Source organism: Trichomycterus rosablanca, chromosome 13 (assembly GCF_030014385.1).
Source record: "Trichomycterus rosablanca isolate fTriRos1 chromosome 13, fTriRos1.hap1, whole genome shotgun sequence".
In the NCBI taxonomy this organism is placed as follows: domain Eukaryota; kingdom Metazoa; phylum Chordata; class Actinopteri; order Siluriformes; family Trichomycteridae; genus Trichomycterus; species Trichomycterus rosablanca.
The window spans coordinates 17435261-17453748 of record NC_086000.1 but is presented as its reverse complement, the minus strand read 5'-3'; the positions used below and the strand labels follow the sequence as shown (position 1 = coordinate 17453748).

General features: G+C 37.6%; 2 protein-coding genes across 4 annotated transcripts; one reads left to right on the top strand and one right to left on the bottom strand.

Annotated features, from left to right (window-relative positions):
* The first annotated feature begins 5089 nt into the window (after nt 1–5089).
* gskip (gsk3b interacting protein) lies at nt 5090–7351 on the top strand. Of its 2 annotated transcripts, none has more exons than XM_063007621.1 (3): nt 5090–5200; nt 6095–6340; nt 6778–7351. In XM_063007621.1, exons 2-3 carry the CDS (start codon nt 6098–6100, stop codon nt 6934–6936), a joined length of 402 nt encoding a protein of 133 aa, XP_062863691.1. In that variant the 5' UTR covers nt 5090–5200; nt 6095–6097; the 3' UTR covers nt 6937–7351. The 2 variants fall into 2 exon arrangements, with proteins under 2 accessions (XP_062863691.1, XP_062863692.1); XM_063007622.1 differs by lacking the exon at nt 5090–5200 and adding an exon at nt 5413–5569.
* A 4916-nt stretch (nt 7352–12267) lies between these two features.
* Nucleotides 12268–16563, bottom strand: LOC134325175 (NPC intracellular cholesterol transporter 2-like). Of its 2 annotated transcripts, none has more exons than XM_063007260.1 (5): nt 16475–16563; nt 16052–16167; nt 14614–14721; nt 13812–13984; nt 12268–12741 (listed from the first exon to the last, which is right to left on the bottom strand). In XM_063007260.1, exons 2-5 carry the CDS (start codon nt 16143–16145, stop codon nt 12655–12657), a joined length of 462 nt encoding a protein of 153 aa, XP_062863330.1. In that variant the 5' UTR covers nt 16146–16167; nt 16475–16563; the 3' UTR covers nt 12268–12654. The 2 variants fall into 2 exon arrangements, with proteins under 2 accessions (XP_062863330.1, XP_062863331.1); XM_063007261.1 differs by having other exon boundaries at nt 16052–16170; nt 16475–16556.
* Nucleotides 16564–18488: the final 1925 nt, after the last annotated feature.

The following is an 18488-nucleotide window of genomic DNA, read 5'->3' as shown; positions in this document are numbered from 1 at the left end:
GCTATACACTCCAAATGAACTGCAGCTTTTACGTTGCATTGCTCAAGTTAGCTAGTCGACTACCTTTAGCTGCACGGCTAGCTAGTTTAGCAACAACAAAACAAAAACCCCACCAGAGGTTCAGCTCAAATTATTTAATTACCACTGCATAAGCATAGTAATATTCTCTATTAAACACAATAAAGCAACAAATTATTAAAAGATAGTGTTATTAAGAGTGACGGAAGAGCAGCAGCATCACTCACCCTGTGTGTAGATGAAGCTAATGGTGTTTACTAACACACTCATGACAGTGCACTCTGCTCAGTCTGCTGCTGAACACTACACGCGCTCACAAGGCCGACGAAGCGCGGTGTGTTCGATACTGTCAAATCTGCGCAGCACTGGTCAGGAACATTGTCAGGAAATCTTGCGCAACACCACTCTACCAGCTGTGCCTGCTGTGCTGCCTAAATGAATATTTAAGGGTGATATTTAACATAATTATTCAATACGAAATTGGTTAGTTACCATCGATACAATGGATTCAGAAAGTATTCACACTTTCTGCACACTGTGTTGAGGATTTAATTTTGAATGAATATACTGTATTTGCTGTTTTTACCCATCACTCTACACTTAATCACTCATGATGTCAAATTAAGTCCAAATCAAAAGCTGAAATTTCTTATTCATAATAGTTACCACCCATTAGTGACATTTACTCATCCAGATATAGGGAAAGAGCCACCTGCATCCTCCGTGACCACACCCACCCTGCACATGGACTTTTCACCCCCTTCCCTCCGGAAGGAGGCTGTGCTGCATCCAGGTAAAAACATCTAGACTGAAAAACAGCTTCTATCCAGATGCAGTCAGACTGTTGAACTGTTCTACCCCCCATATACTAAACACCTTGTCAACACACATTGCCATACTGAACACAACTGGCACACTGTCACTTTAACCATATTGTGATTGTTGCTGCTTAGTTTTTGCTTTAATCAACATAAGCTGCTGCAGTTCTTGTGCAATACTTCATATGTAAATACTAGTGATGGGTCTGACGACACTGAAGCCTCGGCGCTTGCGCCGAGTAAACAAAGCGAAACCCCGTGTCGGTGCGCGTATCACTTTAAGGAAAACCACGTGACCGATACAGTTCCTGTATCGTTTGGTTTCGAGCGCGCTAAATTGTATTCATAAAGTAACTAATTAATAATTAAGTAAATAATAAAGTAAAATAAAAACGTATGAATGAACCTTGTTTGTTTCCAGTCTTTATTGAAGTTGCCTGCAATGACTTTTTAAATCCAGCAGATGTCGCCATTAAGTGATACAGCAACACAGTGTCGACACAGTTTGGGAAATGTGCCATACACCCAATGAGGCCTCATCTGCCCATCACTAGTAAATACTTTGTACTTGTACTTTTTTTTAGTTTCTCAGTTTATTCTATTTTTTATTACTTATCTTAGTTTATTCTATTCTATTTTATTCATATCACACACACACCGAGACCTGGGTACGTGGTTGAATGACGATAAAGCTGACTCTGAGTATTCAGAACCTTTGCTGCAGCACTCCAAATTGTGGTCTGGTCCATCCTGCTCGCTTTATTTATCCTTGAGATGTGTCTAAAACTCATATGTCATACACCTGTTGCAATTTGGATTGATTAAGACAAAGACCCAGGTCTAAACGAGACCACAATTTACACTGCATTGCCATGCCAAAAAGTCCAAAAAACGGTCTGTGAATTTGTGCAGATTAAAGTGTGATCAGTTTGTGGCAAAACATAAATCAGGGTAAGAATGTAACACATTATCTAAGGCTTTGAGTGTTACCATGACTGTAGTTGCCTCCATGCCTCAGAAATCAAAGAAGCTTGGCACAACAATAAACCTTCCTAGACTTAAAAAAAAAAGTAAATAATAATAATAATCCAACACTTATTCTTAATTAACTCCAAAAGTCCTGTGCAGAAATGGAAGAACCTGTTGTAGTATGCTAAATTAAATGTAATTGACTCAACATGAGTAAAAAAGATTCTGTCATATGATGAGCCAAAAGTCAACCTTTTGGGCAAACATATAGCACTATGTCTGGCAAAAATACCCTGCTTTTCACTTAGCCAATACCATAGCCACAATGAAGCATGGTGTTGGCAGCATCGTGCCATGGGGAACATAGAGACTGGTAAGAATTGAGGGACAGATGAATGCAGTCAAATACAAGAACATCCTTGAAGAAAACCTTTTGGAGCGCACACACATTTCACATATGATCTGTAATTGCTACCAAAGGGCTTTACCCACTCTGTATGTGTCTGTGCTCAGCGATTGTGCTGACGAACAGACCCTTGTATGCCGGTGTTACGGAGAATTCAGTTCCCCCTGTTTCCCCTTTAACGCGCATGTGCAAAAATCATGACTTTTTTTCAGTCGCTTCGTTGAGCGTCGGTTTATTTGGAATATGTGTTTATAGCGGTATGTTCTTTTCACATTTCATGTTGTATGTTAGGTAGTTTGTGATTAAATACATACTTTAAAGTGCTGAGTGAACTACTGTCAGAGGTTTTATTGCTCCACCGCAAGTCAGAGGTTTTCACACTGCTGTCTTCAGCCTTGCTGTCAAACAACTAGAATTAACGTGTCAGATTTTTTTGTAAATAAATCCTAATACAGGACATGCTCTTATTCACACACTAGTCTGTTTCTTCTCGTTTTGTGGCACAAGATAAAGTTTTGGTGCAGATACAAATAAACTATATCGTACAGGACAATAAGCAGTCTGTTATTATTTAAGGTTATTCATCTCAGCTGCACTACCATTTACTTTCAAGAATAGTTTCATTCATGGTGATCTCTCTTGTTCATTTAAACTTCACAAACTGCATCCATGTGATTTAAAAATTAACAAACAGTATGTAGAACAAGTTTAACCTATAGACCAGTCCATTACACTAATAACACAGGGGGGAACACATTTACCTGGAGACCATATGGTTCCTCACATGTATATTACTGTGTGATGATTCTTTTCTTTTTTTTTTATTGCAAACTACAGGCACACACATTTTAAGAACAAAATATCTGTATTAGAAATTAGTGTTAAACTAAATTATGCATATATTACAATTATGCAAATATATAATAAAGAAATCCACCTCAATGCAAAGTAAAACTTAAATACTTGAAAAACTAACATATTTATAGCTTAATAAATATATTTAAAAAAAAACTAAATAAAATAAAATCTGACGTGCAAATTTATTTGGGGATGGTGCCCTGAGATTGACTAGCATCACATCCATAGTGCACTCCTGCCATACGTCCAGTTTCCCCAGGAACAGTTCTGGATCCTCCACGGCCATGACCAGGATAAAGCAGTTACTGAACAGATATGAATGATTAATTTACTATCTACTTTTTAAATAAACTAAAAGAGCAACATAAAATAAAATACAGCAACAAGCAAACTTTTTAGAAATAACGTCCCAGTTAACCTTGGTCTAATCTTCAGTACATGCCGGACAATGAAGATCTTCCTCTACTGGTGGGTTGCCAACACATGACTGGTGGTACCAAAGAAATAGTAATAATGCCTTAATTTTATTGGCTTTTTCATTGCACCATGCTATTATATATGTCCTTGACTTTCCCTCTGGGATTAATAAAGTGATCTATCTATTATAGCTACACTTGTAATTGAGAAGTCTAATGTAACCATAAAACTATTGTGTGACTTTTTATTGATCAATTGAAGGACTGTGTGATCATTGAGATTGCCTGTGATGGATGTGACAGATGGTACCACCAGTCATGTGTTGGCAACCCACCAGTAGAGGAAGACCTTCATTGTCCGGCATGTACTGAAGATTAGACCAAGGTTAACTGGGACGTTATTTCTAAAAAGTTTGCTTGTTGCTGTATTTTATTTTATGCTGCTCTTTTAGTTTATTTAAAAAGTAGATAGTAAATTAATCATTCATATCTGTTCAGTAACTGCTTTATCCTGGTCATGGCCGTGGTGGATCCAGAACTGTTCCTGGGGAAACTGGACGTACGGCAGGAGTGCACTATGGATGGGATGCTAGTCAATCCCCAAATAAATTTGCACGTCAGATTTTATTTTATTTAGTTTAAAAAAAAATATTTGTATTGAGCTATAAATATGTTAATTTTTCAAGTACTTACGTTTTACTTTGCATTGAGGTGGATTTCTTTATTATATATTTGCATAATTGTAATATATGCATAATTTAGTTTAACACTAATTTCTAATACAGATATTTTGTTTGTTTGTGTGCCTGTAGTTTGCAATTAAAAAAAAAAATCATCACACAGTGATATACATGTGGGGAACCATTTTTTCCAGGTCTCCAGGTAAATGTGTTCCCCCCTGTGTTGTTAGTGTAATGGACTGATCTATAGGTTAAACTTGTTCTACATAATGACAACAGTTAAATACATCACCAGCATCACTGTAGAGTTTTATAATTACACACACAGTGATATACATGTGGGGAACCATTTTTTCCAGGTCTCCAGGTAAATGTGTTCCCCCCTGTGTTGTTAGTGTAATGGACTGATCTATAGGTTAAACTTGTTCTACATACTGTTTGTTAATTTTAAAATCACATGGATGCAGTTTGTGAAGTTTAAATGAACAAGAGAGATCACCATGAATGAAACTATTCTTGAAAGTAAATGGTAGTGCAGCTGAGATGAATAACCTTAAATAATAACAGACTACTTATTGTCCTGTACCATATAGTTTATTTGTATCTGCACCAAAACTTTATCTTGTGTGACAAAACGAGAAGAAACAAACTAGTGTGTGAATAAGAGCATGTCCTGTATTAGGATTTATTTACAAATAAATCTGACACGTTAATTCTAGTTGTTTGACAGCAAGGCTGAAGACAGCAGTGTGAAAACCTCTGACTTGCGGTGGAGCAATAAAACCTCTGACAGTAGTTCACTCAGCACTTTAAAGTATGTATTTAATCACAAACTACCTAACATACAACATGAAATTTAAAAAGAACATACCGCTATAAACACATATTCCAAATAAACCGACGCTCAACGATTCAAGCGACTGAAAAAAACGTCATGATTTTTGCACATGCGCGTTAAAGGGGAAACAGGGGGAACTGAATTCTCCGTAACACCGGCATGAGCCGGAAGTGTACAGATGAACTTTCCCGGAGGAGGTTTGTTGTTAATTAAATGTCTTTGTTTTTAAGAAAAAGGCGTGTATACTCATTTAAAACAGTAATTACATAAGTTATCTTTTACCTACAATAAACATAATTTACAGTTTTAATGCATACTTGCATTATTATATATATGATAGTGTTACCTTTAGCATTGTTGTCTATCTGGCAGTGTTGCTTTTAGCAGCAGTTCGAAGACGCTATTATTTTGGCTGCGTCCCAAACCGCATGTTACTAAAAGGTGTGTTAAAGAGAAAAGAAGCGGCTGGTGATGTGCTCATTTTAACACACTATTCAATAAAGAGGAATAGGGTTTGAGACACAGCCTTTGTAGTAGCGAAATATTGCTAGCAAGCAGGTTGCACGGTGCGTACTATGGTTTCATGTGGATTAATTTGTTTGCTTACGCGAGTATGATTTTTATTTTTATTATCACTATTTATTTTATATTTGTCATGTTTTTTGTTTTGTGTGTCAGTCTATAATTTCAAAATCACACAAACTTTGTGTTCTCTAACTAGCCTACACTGCTATGGCTGTTGTCCATTCTGCATACTAGCGTACTAAATAGTATGGGAAGATAGTCTTAACACCATGCTGCCTGTATCTATTTCTATATACTGTTTAGTAGAGCAGTATGTGGTTTGAGATGCAGCCAGTGTAAGTGTTCTAGATCAGTCTGTAGCTATTCGTGATTTATAAAACACGCAGCAGTAACATGTCCATACTAGTGTAATGAATAGTATAGTACGATAGTATTAACACCATGCTACCTGTTTCTATTTTCTATATGCTGTTTAGTAGAGCATTGTGTGGTTTGAGATAGATGCAGCCAGTGTAAGAATGTTCTAGATCAGTCTGTAGCAGTAATTATCTTATTGTTATTTTTAGGGAATGGAAGTGGACTGTCAACCAGAGGACGTGTCCAAATCCACCTATGAAGAGCAGAGTGTTGAACATGGAGGTGTTAAAGACATGAGGCTGGAGGCCGAGGCTATAATCAGTGATGTGCATTTCGCAGTGAGAGACATGTTTGTGTCCAAAACTCTCAGTAACAGACTGGATGTGGCTTTTATCAACGTGGAGACACGAGAAGGAAACAGATACTGTTTAGAGCTCAGTGAAGCTGGGCTGAGGGTAAGTGGGCATTTAGGCTCCCTATGCTGCGTTCCCTGTTTTGATATGTGGTTGTGTTCCAAATGGCATACTTGCTCAGTGTAAGAGTGGCACACAACAGTGGGCACATTTTGTACATACACTGATCATACAGGGTAACAGGGAAGTTATGCTTTAAGATGTGTTTCCAGAGTTGTTTAGGAGGATCAGTGTATGCCAGCTCCAGACACAATCAAAGAAATAAATTGTGTTGGATTTACAAAATGTTAAATCAGGGCTGATCCAAACCCATAGTAAGTATTGAAAGAACATAACATTACTAATCGCACTAGTTTGTGTATCAGCCCTGACTCCTGTATTTGGCACTGCCTTATCTTACTGATATCTTTAGATGTTAGACTCTCTGGGTAACTGTGCCTGCTTACTATGATTTAATGGCTTATTCTATCTCTTTGCAGGTGGTGGGCTATGTCTTCGATCAGGTCGAGGAAGGATTGAGCACCCAGTACCATGAGACTGTTTATTCGCTGCTGGACTCCCTGAGCCCTGGTTACAGAGAAGCATTTGGAAATGCACTGCTCCAGAGACTCGAAAGACTTGATCAAAATGGACAATGAAGAATTTGACCCTTAGGAAAGGGTTTGCTTTTTTGAAAGCATCTCTGCTAGCTAATGCTTATGCTGTGATTCTGTGTACCAGTCAGCTTTAGCCAAAGTAGCCTTTCTTAGAGAATACTTTATTAGCTGATTTCAGTTATGCTACATTTTAGTTACATTTTAGTCTCTGGTTACATTTACAGGTTTTTTTTGTGTGAATGAATGTTTTTGTGTGTTTAAGGGAGATTTGATGTTGTATGGGTATTTCTGAATGATGAAAAAACAACTGAATATGTCATTCCACATTCCACCAAATGGCCAGTCAGTATTGAGACTAGAAACTAATGATGTTCTGTTTCACTGCTTCAGTGTTTTGAAAAAAATGGCACATGCAAAAGCTGTAATCTATTTGCAATACACTTAAAACTTGAAAATGTGACATCTTTATTTTCTTTAAAACACCACAAAATGATTTACTTTATGGATTAATTCTTTGGCTTAACTGTGTTGCTGCTTTTGTTTAGAAGGCAGGTTTTCAAGTTCAAAATCATTTATAACTTTTAATAGTGAAAGACTTTGTATTAAAAGGTAGTTCGAGATTTGGCTCAAGATTAGGCATCTTATCAAGAATGCACTTAGAATAAGAGCTTTCAAAGATACATAAGACTATTACTTATTAATGGCCACAGCAGCCACAAGATACTATGTTGTACAGTTAAATGGCAATGTAACCCTCACATAAGTCTTTATTTACAGTTTATTGTAATTTCACTGCAACTCCATTTTAGATCAGTTTGTTTACTAAGGTTTTTTAATGTTATAGGTGCCAGTGCTGCATTTGCTGCTGCACGTGTCAGAGGGGGAGTGTGTTAAGTACAGCCCTCCTCAGTCAGGAGTAAAGGTCAGCAGCGGTAGAGGTGAAATATGATTGGGTAATTGAGTATGACTACATTGGGAGAAAAATTGGGGGAGAAACACATAAAAATGTTATAGGCACAAAAGATCTTGAACTGCACACTCACTTCTTGCCGAATGTACAGTGGTGTTCAAAAAAATAGCAGTCCAACATAATTAACCTGATAAATCACTGTTTTTAGTAGAAATGCTATTTCTACATAGCAAAAAATGTACTTGAAAGTGTAGTAGAGTAATGAAAACAAAACAAACCCAACAATTAGGACATGCATGCTGCTCATTATGAGTAATCGAAGCATTGATTGAAAGGGGGTTGTTCAAAATAATAGCAGTGAGGAATTTAATTGGTGAAGTCATTCATTCTGCAGAAGAATGGGTGTCAATTTTGGCCCTTATTTAATTTAGGAGGGTGGCAAATGTTGCACATGTTGGGTAAAATGGGTTGTTCCAGACATTGTTCTGATGAACAGCGTACTTTGATTAAAAAGTTGATTGTAGAGGGAAAAAACATACAGAGAAGTGCAGCAAATTAAAGGCTGCTCAGCTAAAATGATCTCAAATGCCTTGAAGTGACAACCCAAACCTGAAAGATGCAGAAGGAAGCGTGGAACTACTGTTCGAATGGATCAAAGAATAGCCAAAATGGCAAAGGCTCAGCCAATGATCACCACCAGAAAGATCAAGGAACATCTGAGGTTACCAGTAAGTACAGAAGATGATTAAGTGAAGCCAATTTACCAGCAAGAACTCCTGCAAAGTCCCGTTGTTAAGAAAAAGACAAGTCCTGAATGGGTTCAAATCTGCCCTATGTCGAAGAAGAAATGTCCTTAAAATGGGTGTTTCAACATGACAATGATCCAAAACATCTTGGTTACAGACAAACAAGATTGAGGTAATAGAGTGGCCAGCACAATCCCCTGACCTCAATCCCATAGAGAACTGGTGGGCTGACGTCTGAAACACGTTTTTTGAGGCAAAACCCAAAATTGCAGAAGAACTGTGGAATGTCGTCTAATCATCCTGGACTGGAATACCTGTTCAGAGGTGCCAGAAGTTGGTCGACTCCATGCAACACAGATCTCGGAAACAATTGTTATGCCACTAAATATTAGTTCAGTAATTTAAAGTAAAATGAAACCTCAAACATTTTTGTAGTTTATACATTTTTTTAGTTTTTAAAGAAAAATACTGGCACTGCTATTTTTTTGAACAGCCTAATATTCATTTTTCTTAATTTTCTGTAAAGGATTAACACAAACTGGCTAAATGTTGTTAATGTTTTGATTTAGAATTGAAAGTGTAGTATTTTCAGTGCATTTGCATTTATGGAAATAAAAGTTATTATAATGATTTTGTGCTTTATTCACTTTTTTTAAAATCACTGCTATTTTTTTGAACACCACTGTATGACAACACAGTGGCCCACATGTGAAGCTTTGTACATGGGTACTAAAATATACCATGTCACATTCCTTTAATCTAAACATTTAAATAATAAAGCAGTACAAGCAAATGTTTCCATGTTTTATGAACTTGTTCATTCAACCTGCATTTCAAACAATTTCATATTGCTTATCAGCTGTTTTTCTGATACAGACGATACTGCTTTCAGGCCAATCAGCAGGACTGACATTACTCTCAGCAAATTTCTGTGAATCCAAATAAATATATAAATTAAAAATCAGAGAACACATTTGTGTGACATGGTGAACTTCAGAGTGCACTTGCATAGGGGCCATCACAATACCTACAGTGGGGCCAAAATGTATTTAGTCAGCCACTGATTGTGCAAGTTCTCCTACTTAGAAAGATGAGAGAGGTCTGTAATTTTCATCATAGGTACACTTCAACTATGAGAGACAAAATGAGAAAAAAAAAATCCAGGAAATCACACTGTAGGATTTTTAAAGAATTTATTTGTAAATTATGGTGGAAAATAAGTATTTGGTCACCCACAAACAAGCAAGATTTCTGGCTCTCACAGACCAGTAACTTCTTCTTTAAGAAGCTCTTCTGTCCTCCACTCGTTACCTGTATTAATGGCACCCGTTTGACCTTGTTATCTGTATAAAAGACACCTGTCCACAGCCTCAAACTGTCAGACTCCAAACTCAACCATGGCCAAGACCAAAGAGCTGTCGAAGGACACCAGGAAGAAAATTGTAGACCTGCACCAGGCTGGGAAGAGTGAATCTACAATAGGCAAGCAGGTTGGTGTGAATAAATCAACTGTGGGAGCAATTGTAAGAAAATGGAAGACATACAAGACCATTGATAATCTCCCTCGATCTGGGGCCCCACGCAAAAATCCCAGAACTACACGGAGGGACCTGATGAATGACCTGCAGAGAGCTGGGACCAAACAAAGGCTACCATCAGTAACACACCAGGCCGAGAGGGACTCAAATCCTGCAGTGCCAGGCGTGTCCCCCTGCTTAAGCCAGTACATGTCCAGGCCCGTCTGAAGTTTGCCAGAGAGCATATGGATGATCCAGAAGAGGATTGGGAGAATATCATGTGGTCAGATGAAACCAAAATGGAACTTTTTGGTAAAAACTCAACTCGTCGTGTTTGGAGGAAGAAGAATGCTGAGTTGCATCCCAAAAACACCATACCTACTGTGAAGCATGGGGGTGGAAACATCATGCTTTGGGGCTGTTTTTCTGCAAAGGGGACAGGACGACTGATCCGTGTTAAGGGAAGAATGAACGGGGCCATGTATCGTGAGATTTTAAGCCAAAACCTCCTTCCATCAGCGAGAGCATTAAAGATGGAACGTGGCTGGGTGTTCCAGCATGACAATGATCCCAAACACACCGCTCGGGCAACGAAGGAGTGGCTCCGTAAAAAGCATTTCAAGGTCCTGGAGTGGCCTAGCCAGTCTCCAGACCTCAACCCCATAGAAAATTTGTGAAGAAAGTTGAAAGTCCGTGTTGCCCAGCGACAACAACACTGCTCTAGAGGAGATCTGCATGGAGGAATGGGCCAAAATACCAGCTACAGTGTGTGCAAACCTGGTGAAGACTTACAGGAAACGTTTGACCTCCATATTGCCAACAAAGGTCATGTTACAAAGTATTGAGTTGAACTTTTGTTATTGACCAAATACTTATTTTCCACCATAATTTACAAATAAATTCTTTAAAAATCCTACAATGTGATTTCCTGGATTTTTTTTTTTCATTTTGTCTCTCATAGTTGAAGTGTACCTATGATGAAAATTACAGACGTAAAGCTGCTTTCCTGCATTAAACCAAAATAATTTCTATAGTATTCAGGCTTGTACAATCTACATAAATGAGTGATACATGCTCTATAATCACCCATAAGTGGTATTAAAGGCAATTGTAGTCATGAATGTGCAAACCCTCACAACAGCCTGAGTTATGAGCCAACCTAGTTTACTGTAAAAGATTGCATAATCCTGGTCAAATTCCAGGTTTTTTTTTTTTTTTTTTTTTTTAATTTGGAAGAAATTGGAAGTTTACACTTCCAAAACCATGATCATTACCCTTTTGTTGCTAGAACAGTCTACACTGACTAGACAGGACAGAACATGATTGCAGGAATTCACTTCCAGGTCAGGCACTGACATGCTGATAGGGTCTAGCTAACAGTAATGTTTCAGTATTCTCTAAGGCTTTGAATAAACCCATGCAGACACAGGAAGAACATGCAAACTCCACACAGAAAGGACCACAACCACTCCACCTGGGGATCGAACCCAGGATCTTCTTGCTGTGAGGCGATAGTGCTAACCACTGAGCCACCCATGCTGAAATATGAACACACTGTTTACTACAATAGCACATTATACTGAAGCATTTATTTTTTCCACTGGAAATGTTTACTGAAAATGAGGGGGCCAGTGCAAAACATTTAAACAGTCCCACATTAGTTTGTCCTGTGTAAGTAGTAGGAGAATCTTAACCTCCATTTAGCTGTCAAACACTTTTATGCTAATCTTGATTCCAAATACAGCATTCTACTCCATTCCAAAATCATATTTTTTTTTAAAGTTCCAGAACCTCAGTAATAATTTTGTAAACCTTTCCAGACTGGTAGATTCCACTGACTTGATTTCACATCTGTATTTGAATCTTTTTAAAACCTGGCATTTTTTTTGTTTAAGTGATCTTTGGATTTAAAAGGTCTGGCAGTAATCAAGCCTGGGTGTGGCTAGTAGAATTAATGTAATTGTCAATTGAAATTGGTTGGTAGATAAGGGGGCAATTACTTTTTCACCGCACTGTGCATACCTTTTGCCACAGAGTATGTTGCACCAAGGACCCATTCACTATGAAATGATTTTTGTGCTTGTTTGTGCAAGGTTACACATTTTCCACTGAACATTAGTTATCTTTACCGGACCTTGATCATTGGCCAGGTTACTACAAACCCTCACAACTACTGGGATTGATAAAAACAAACACCAAGTTTTACTGAGGTAAAAATTAAGTTCTTTATTTCAAGCTGACATGTATTATTTCTGTGTAATCTGTGCACATAAAACATAGGTTAGAAGTTAGATTAGAAAAATGTTAGCCACACAGCAGCCAACTGTTAAACATAAAAAAAAAATTACATACATTTTTACGACTGGTCAGTCACAACAAGAATCTGTTTACCAGCAGTCACTTTCTTACACTAATAGCAATTTTAAGAGTAAATCAGTCAATATTTAATCAAACTTTAAAACTACATTCATTAAGAACCGGAATCATAAAATGCGTTCAGAATTAGAAGTCTAAAAATTCAGTTCACAGAAAATGTGACCTCCCTTAAAAGTTTTCTGTGGTGTCAGTTTTGGCATCAGTGATGAACTCAGCTTACGATCTGAACTGGAAACTTGATGCAAAACAAATCCTTTGAGTTGTCGTCTCTCACTTCCCATTCCACAACAAGTCTTATCTTTAAAAAAAAAAATTATACATCAACAGTTGAATCTTGTAACAATGGATCTTACCCCACATTACAGACAATTTGGGAGAAGGTAAAAGGAATTCTGTAATATTTTAGATAAAATTACCTAAATTTCTAAGAACAATCTCTGAAATGTCATTTACATTTTTTTAAATAATAAAGACGTGGAACTTCAATTAAAAAAAATCTGATTAAAGCAGGTGAGTCACTGAAGAAAGATTTCCAATATTCTTACTGATCAACTCAATAGTATTTTGTAAACAGAAACACATAGAATTTGATACCTGCAACACACTCACAAAAAGTTTGGACAGAGGTTTGTTTACCCTTATGTCACCTTATTAATTGCACCAGTCAAGCACTTTGAGGCGCAGACATGCACCGTGTGTCTATAAAGCCATGCTGCTGCAGCATGTGCACAGGCCACTGTCCACTCTTACTATGCCCCTGTTTTTTAAGTGTGTTGCAGATAACAAATTCTAACATTTAACATTTGTTAATATTTACAAATTATTGGTGAGCCAAAAGAGTCATTTCTTTGTATTTTGTCAATTAAATAAAGGTTTGGGAAAATGAACAAATCATAGATTCTTGTTTTATTGTAATTTCTAATATGTCCAAACTTTTTCTAGAAAAGGGATTTCTATTCTATATGTATGTGGACCCCTGCAGGCACGAGCTTGTTGGACATTAGCTGTTGTGCAAATTATGCAAAACCTGACATGGATGGGGCCTTCCACTGGTTTGTACCCAGGACCAGCTAAACATACATAATTGCCATAATTACAAGAATAGTTAAAACATAGCAAACAATAAAGTTGTTATTCAGCAACATACCCCCCCCCCCCCCCCCCCTGAAAAAAACCAAAACACTTTAATACTTAAATTGACACCTCATTAAAATAGATTTTTAAGTACTTTGTTAGTATGTCTCTGTTGAAAATAGAAAAATGCAATGCCATGATGACCAACTGGTCATCTAAATCTAAATCAGCCAACTAGAATGAGTAATTTATGTAACATACAAGTTGTGTTCAGTGAAGTTGTGTAATACTTACTGAGGGATACTCTGCCTTAACAGGAAGCTGGGTGACATAACTGTATTGATTTTGCTTGAGAATAGGACACTGGATTCCACTCTTGCAGGCATCCTCAACAGGAATGGGGAAAGGTACAGGGACACCAGCGATCACGCCATGAACCACTGCTGTGCCGGACTTACTATCAACCGCTACAAATAATACAGAAGAACAAAAATGACCCTATGGCTTCTCTCAGGCTGAGTTTATATATTGCAAAACATGATAATGTAACAATGACCTAGTCATGTGTAAAAGTGGACATGTGTTTATATGTGCTCTTAAGTTCACCCATGTTCATTTGCAAGTAAAAGCAGAAGTTTACTATAACCACATTTGCATTTCCTTATTTGGCAGGCACTTTAATGCCAAGTGATGGTTGAGGTGGAACTTAATCCATGCTTTTATCTAGTACATGAACGTACAACCTTCCTTACACTAACCTACAATCAATCAAACTAAAGTCACTACTGCCTACATTTAGATTTGGGAAAGGGACTAAAAGCTCTGCTGTATATTACTAAAAGGTTGTGGCTTCATCTTTAGCCAAAATCTATTCACCACATAATACAAGTTATGCTAATGCCATGCTGAAGAACCAAAGACTAAGTCCTGATGTAATCAAAAGAACAGCTGAAATATTGTGTGCACTAGCAGCATAACAGATATCATGTAAAAACATGTTTCCCAGTAAACATAAGTAAATGTTTCAGTTCAAAGTTTCAAACAGTGTAATTTTACATGAATCTTTGTGGTGGCAATAAAATGTGAAGCTAATTACCGCTGTTGAATGTGACGTTTACAGAGTAGGACTGTCCTTTGTGAAGCTGGCATGGCTGTTTGGGGCAGGGATTAATGTTGACTTCAATCACTTTTCCAACAGCTGAGCCTGTTTGTGTTAAAAGACATAATTAATGCATATAATAAACACAAATGTGTCAGAAATAAATATGTTAATTGTATTGAAATGTACAAGACAGCAAAAGTCTGTATGGGATGACAGATGGAATTCTTCTAAAACTCTGAGGCAGACTGTCTAAAATCGGATCGATCGGATGTCACATATAATAAAGTTGTTTTTTAGGATAAGTCTACTACACAACATACATATGCAGAATCAAAAACAAGTCTAAAAAGACAGTTTTGAACACAGCCAAAAAATCACTCGCAGCATGTGGTTACTACAGCTCACTAAACTAAAGTGAGGGGACTGACTTGTGTTTAAACAAGGTTTAACTGTGTGCATTGCTGCACATACCGTTTGTTCTTTTACATCTAACTGCATGTTTTTAGGTTGTTTTAAAAGTTACATATGCTTTCTTGGATTTAATGTCATGAGAAATGTTGTTAAAAATATTACAAAAGCAGCCTGAGTGACAAGGGCCAAATCATTATGGCCAAACAAATGGGTTGAGGTTTTTCTGAAACAGTGAGGGGTGCTCACACGCAGCTGTAGAGAGCACCCACCGACAATGGTCAGAGAACAGACAAGTCACAAACTGTCAACAGTTTGTTGGACTGCGAAGACTCATTGATGCCAAAGGACATAAAGGCTATGGCATCTGGTATGGACAATAGTTTTAAGACTGGAGATGTGTAGAGTGAGTGTGTCACACAGAGCACTGAACACTTGTGTGTATTTGGTGCGTAGTTGCAGGCTGCTTAAGTACCCATACTAAATTCTGTCCACCATCTAAAGCAACTACAAGTCACATAGGCATCATTGTAAAGGTACAACTTCTGTTTTCCCCCCAAGATCACATGGGAAGCCAGTCATCCAGCCAGGGTGGAAGCCGCTGGTAAGGTGGTACATGAATAGTACATTGGTTGTCACAGTGGGTCAAAGCTGTTCTGACAGCATATTAGGCAAATGGTCCCAATGCAGCACAGTAAACAGTAGATCTGCACTCTGTTATTATTACTGATGTCAGTCTCAGACCAACATGACATGTACAATGAGGAAACAACACATTTCAGTAGCTAGTCATATGGCAGGTGGATGACCAGGGTGTGGCACACTGCTAAGTTTGGGGGTTTTATTTTATATTATTTACATTATTACACTTACATTTTAATTAGAATATACTGTTTACTTATGAATAAAGATTATTATACTTAATATTGTTAGTAATACAAGATAAGGGCTAGACCATACTGTAGTACAGGTCCTAAACATGTAAAATGTTTATGGGAAATAAACAAGAGTCGTTTTTACTCACCACAGTCCGCAAATTTGACCATCTCTGCGTGTGAGAGCGTGACCAGCAGCATCAGGGGGGCAAACACAGCACAAACAACGCGGTAATCCATCATAACACAGCAACTAGAGTCCTCACTGCTGATACACAAACACACAGTTACATCCAACCAAACTTTTCCTTTAAACCAGCCTAAATCCTGAACTACCATCTAAATTCAGACTGAACAGACTAGGATTTGCTTAGTCACATGATCTCATGAGTCAGCTGACAACTTTAAACGTGAACTTTACCGAGTTTCACTTCCACATACGCTGAGTTCCGTCCTGTAAAATACCTGCTAATAACGCTTTATAATAACACTTTTATAAACACGACAAAAGGCTGAGTGTTTCTTATTTTATCTGTGTTATTAAACAAAAAGAAATCAGTAAGAATCCTCACCAGCGATTCACGGCTGCTGCTGCTAGTCACTGCCTGTATCTAATCACAAGACCTGCCCCACCTGCACTAGTTTATGACGAGCCGACAATCTCACGTCGTGAAGACGTGTTCAAATCGACAGCTCCCTCAGCCAATAACAGATAAGCTGTTCATAACCTTTGACCAATAAAATTACGCGTATTTAACAGTGAAAAAACAACTAAATGAATGTTGCCAGATATTTCAAATCTTTGTATAATTACTCGGCACTTCAGTAAATGAGGTACCAGTAGCACCAGACAACCGTACATTATAATGATTTTGAACTTTTGGCTGCCCATGCATGTAGGGGTTGCCACAGCGGATCACAGTTTTATGCAGGATTCCCTTCCTAGCACAACCTTCCTTATTTTGAATCAGGTTTGGGACCTGTACTGAGAGCGCATTAAAAAGTGCACCTCTAAGTGACCTAGTTACGAAAAGCAGGAATACACCCTGGACAGTAGTGGTGTGCGATACTGCAAAATTTGGTATCAATCCGATACCAAGTAAATACAGGGCCAGTATCGCCGATATCGATACCAATACTTTTTAATAATTATGGTAGATGCATCATCAAATTGCTAAATCTGAATGAATTTTCATGACATTTAAGTGTGTTATCATAATACATAAATTGTTAGTAAGTAGCTGCTCTCAGTAGGGTTGTAAATAAATTTAGTTATTTAAAGTGGTCCAGTTTCTTGTTTCTGGTGCTTTACTTTCTCACAACGTTACCATCAGGGCGTATCACCACCAAGCGGCTAACGCATAGTTGTGTTTGCTGGGTGAATACATTTGTACATTTTTAATAGTGATCAAATACATGTGTCCTTGTTAATTTAAAATAAAATATCGATGCTATTCTGTTTACATTTATAAGCACAAAGTCAAAAGGAGCTCTCATTCACCAAAAAACGGAATAAGAGCCTCACTATGCATGCAAATGCATATTTGGATTGATTCATGTGCGTAAGGTGCGTCCGTACTTTACGTACGTATAGTTTACATTATTATTTCCTTAAAATCGCCCCCAAACGGTAGAAACGTGCTGAATGTAGCGGAGAAAAAGTAAAACTAAAGTATCGATCAATACTAACGTTGGTATCGATAATATCGATATTTGGATCGATCCGCCCACCACTACTGGACAGGGCAACAATCAATCCATCACATGATATCACACACCCACTAGGACTGTTAGGACTGGGCGGTATGACCAAAAATTTGTATCACGGTATTTTTTAAGATTCTGGCGGTTTCACGGTATATCAGGGTATGTTTTATTTTTTGTATGACTGGGACTTCTTATATGTCTGTGGCTGATTTTACTGTCATGAGTACATAGAATATAAAACATTTTCAAAGTATTTTCACCCCGATAGAAACATCGTTTAACTGTTTGCTTTTTTGCAACAACTGTGCCCAGACAAAACCATACAGTGTATAGTGTTTTAATCTTTAATCTGTCTTTAAAACTGCAGACACAGCTTATTTCTTTGCTTTTTTCATCATACTAAGAAAACCTCTCTCATCTGTTAACACTGTTATGGTAACGCTACCTTGTTAACAAGTGAGTTGTATCTGCACAGCGGCAAACAATATTAGATGATTTGTGTCCTATTGAAGCCTACAGCTGTTGTATTAAGTGTGCTACGGTATGGCGGTATATGAAAAATCCATACCGTACAAGGAATCAATGCTGGCATACCGAATGTACCTTCATACCTCCCAGCTATAACACCCACCCATTCACTTTCTCACATCTTGAGTTATTTACAATCATGAAAATTGGAAAAATGCAATGCTGTGATGACCAAATGGTCCCAAAAACAAACAAAAAAATCTAAATCTAAATCAGCCAACTAGAATGAGTAATTTATGTCACAATCAAACGGTTGTGTTCAGTGAAACTGAGAACAACTGTACAGTGTTAGTATTTTTCATAATTAATAAAAAAAAAAATAATAATAACCTTTTGTTGTTGTTGGCTAGT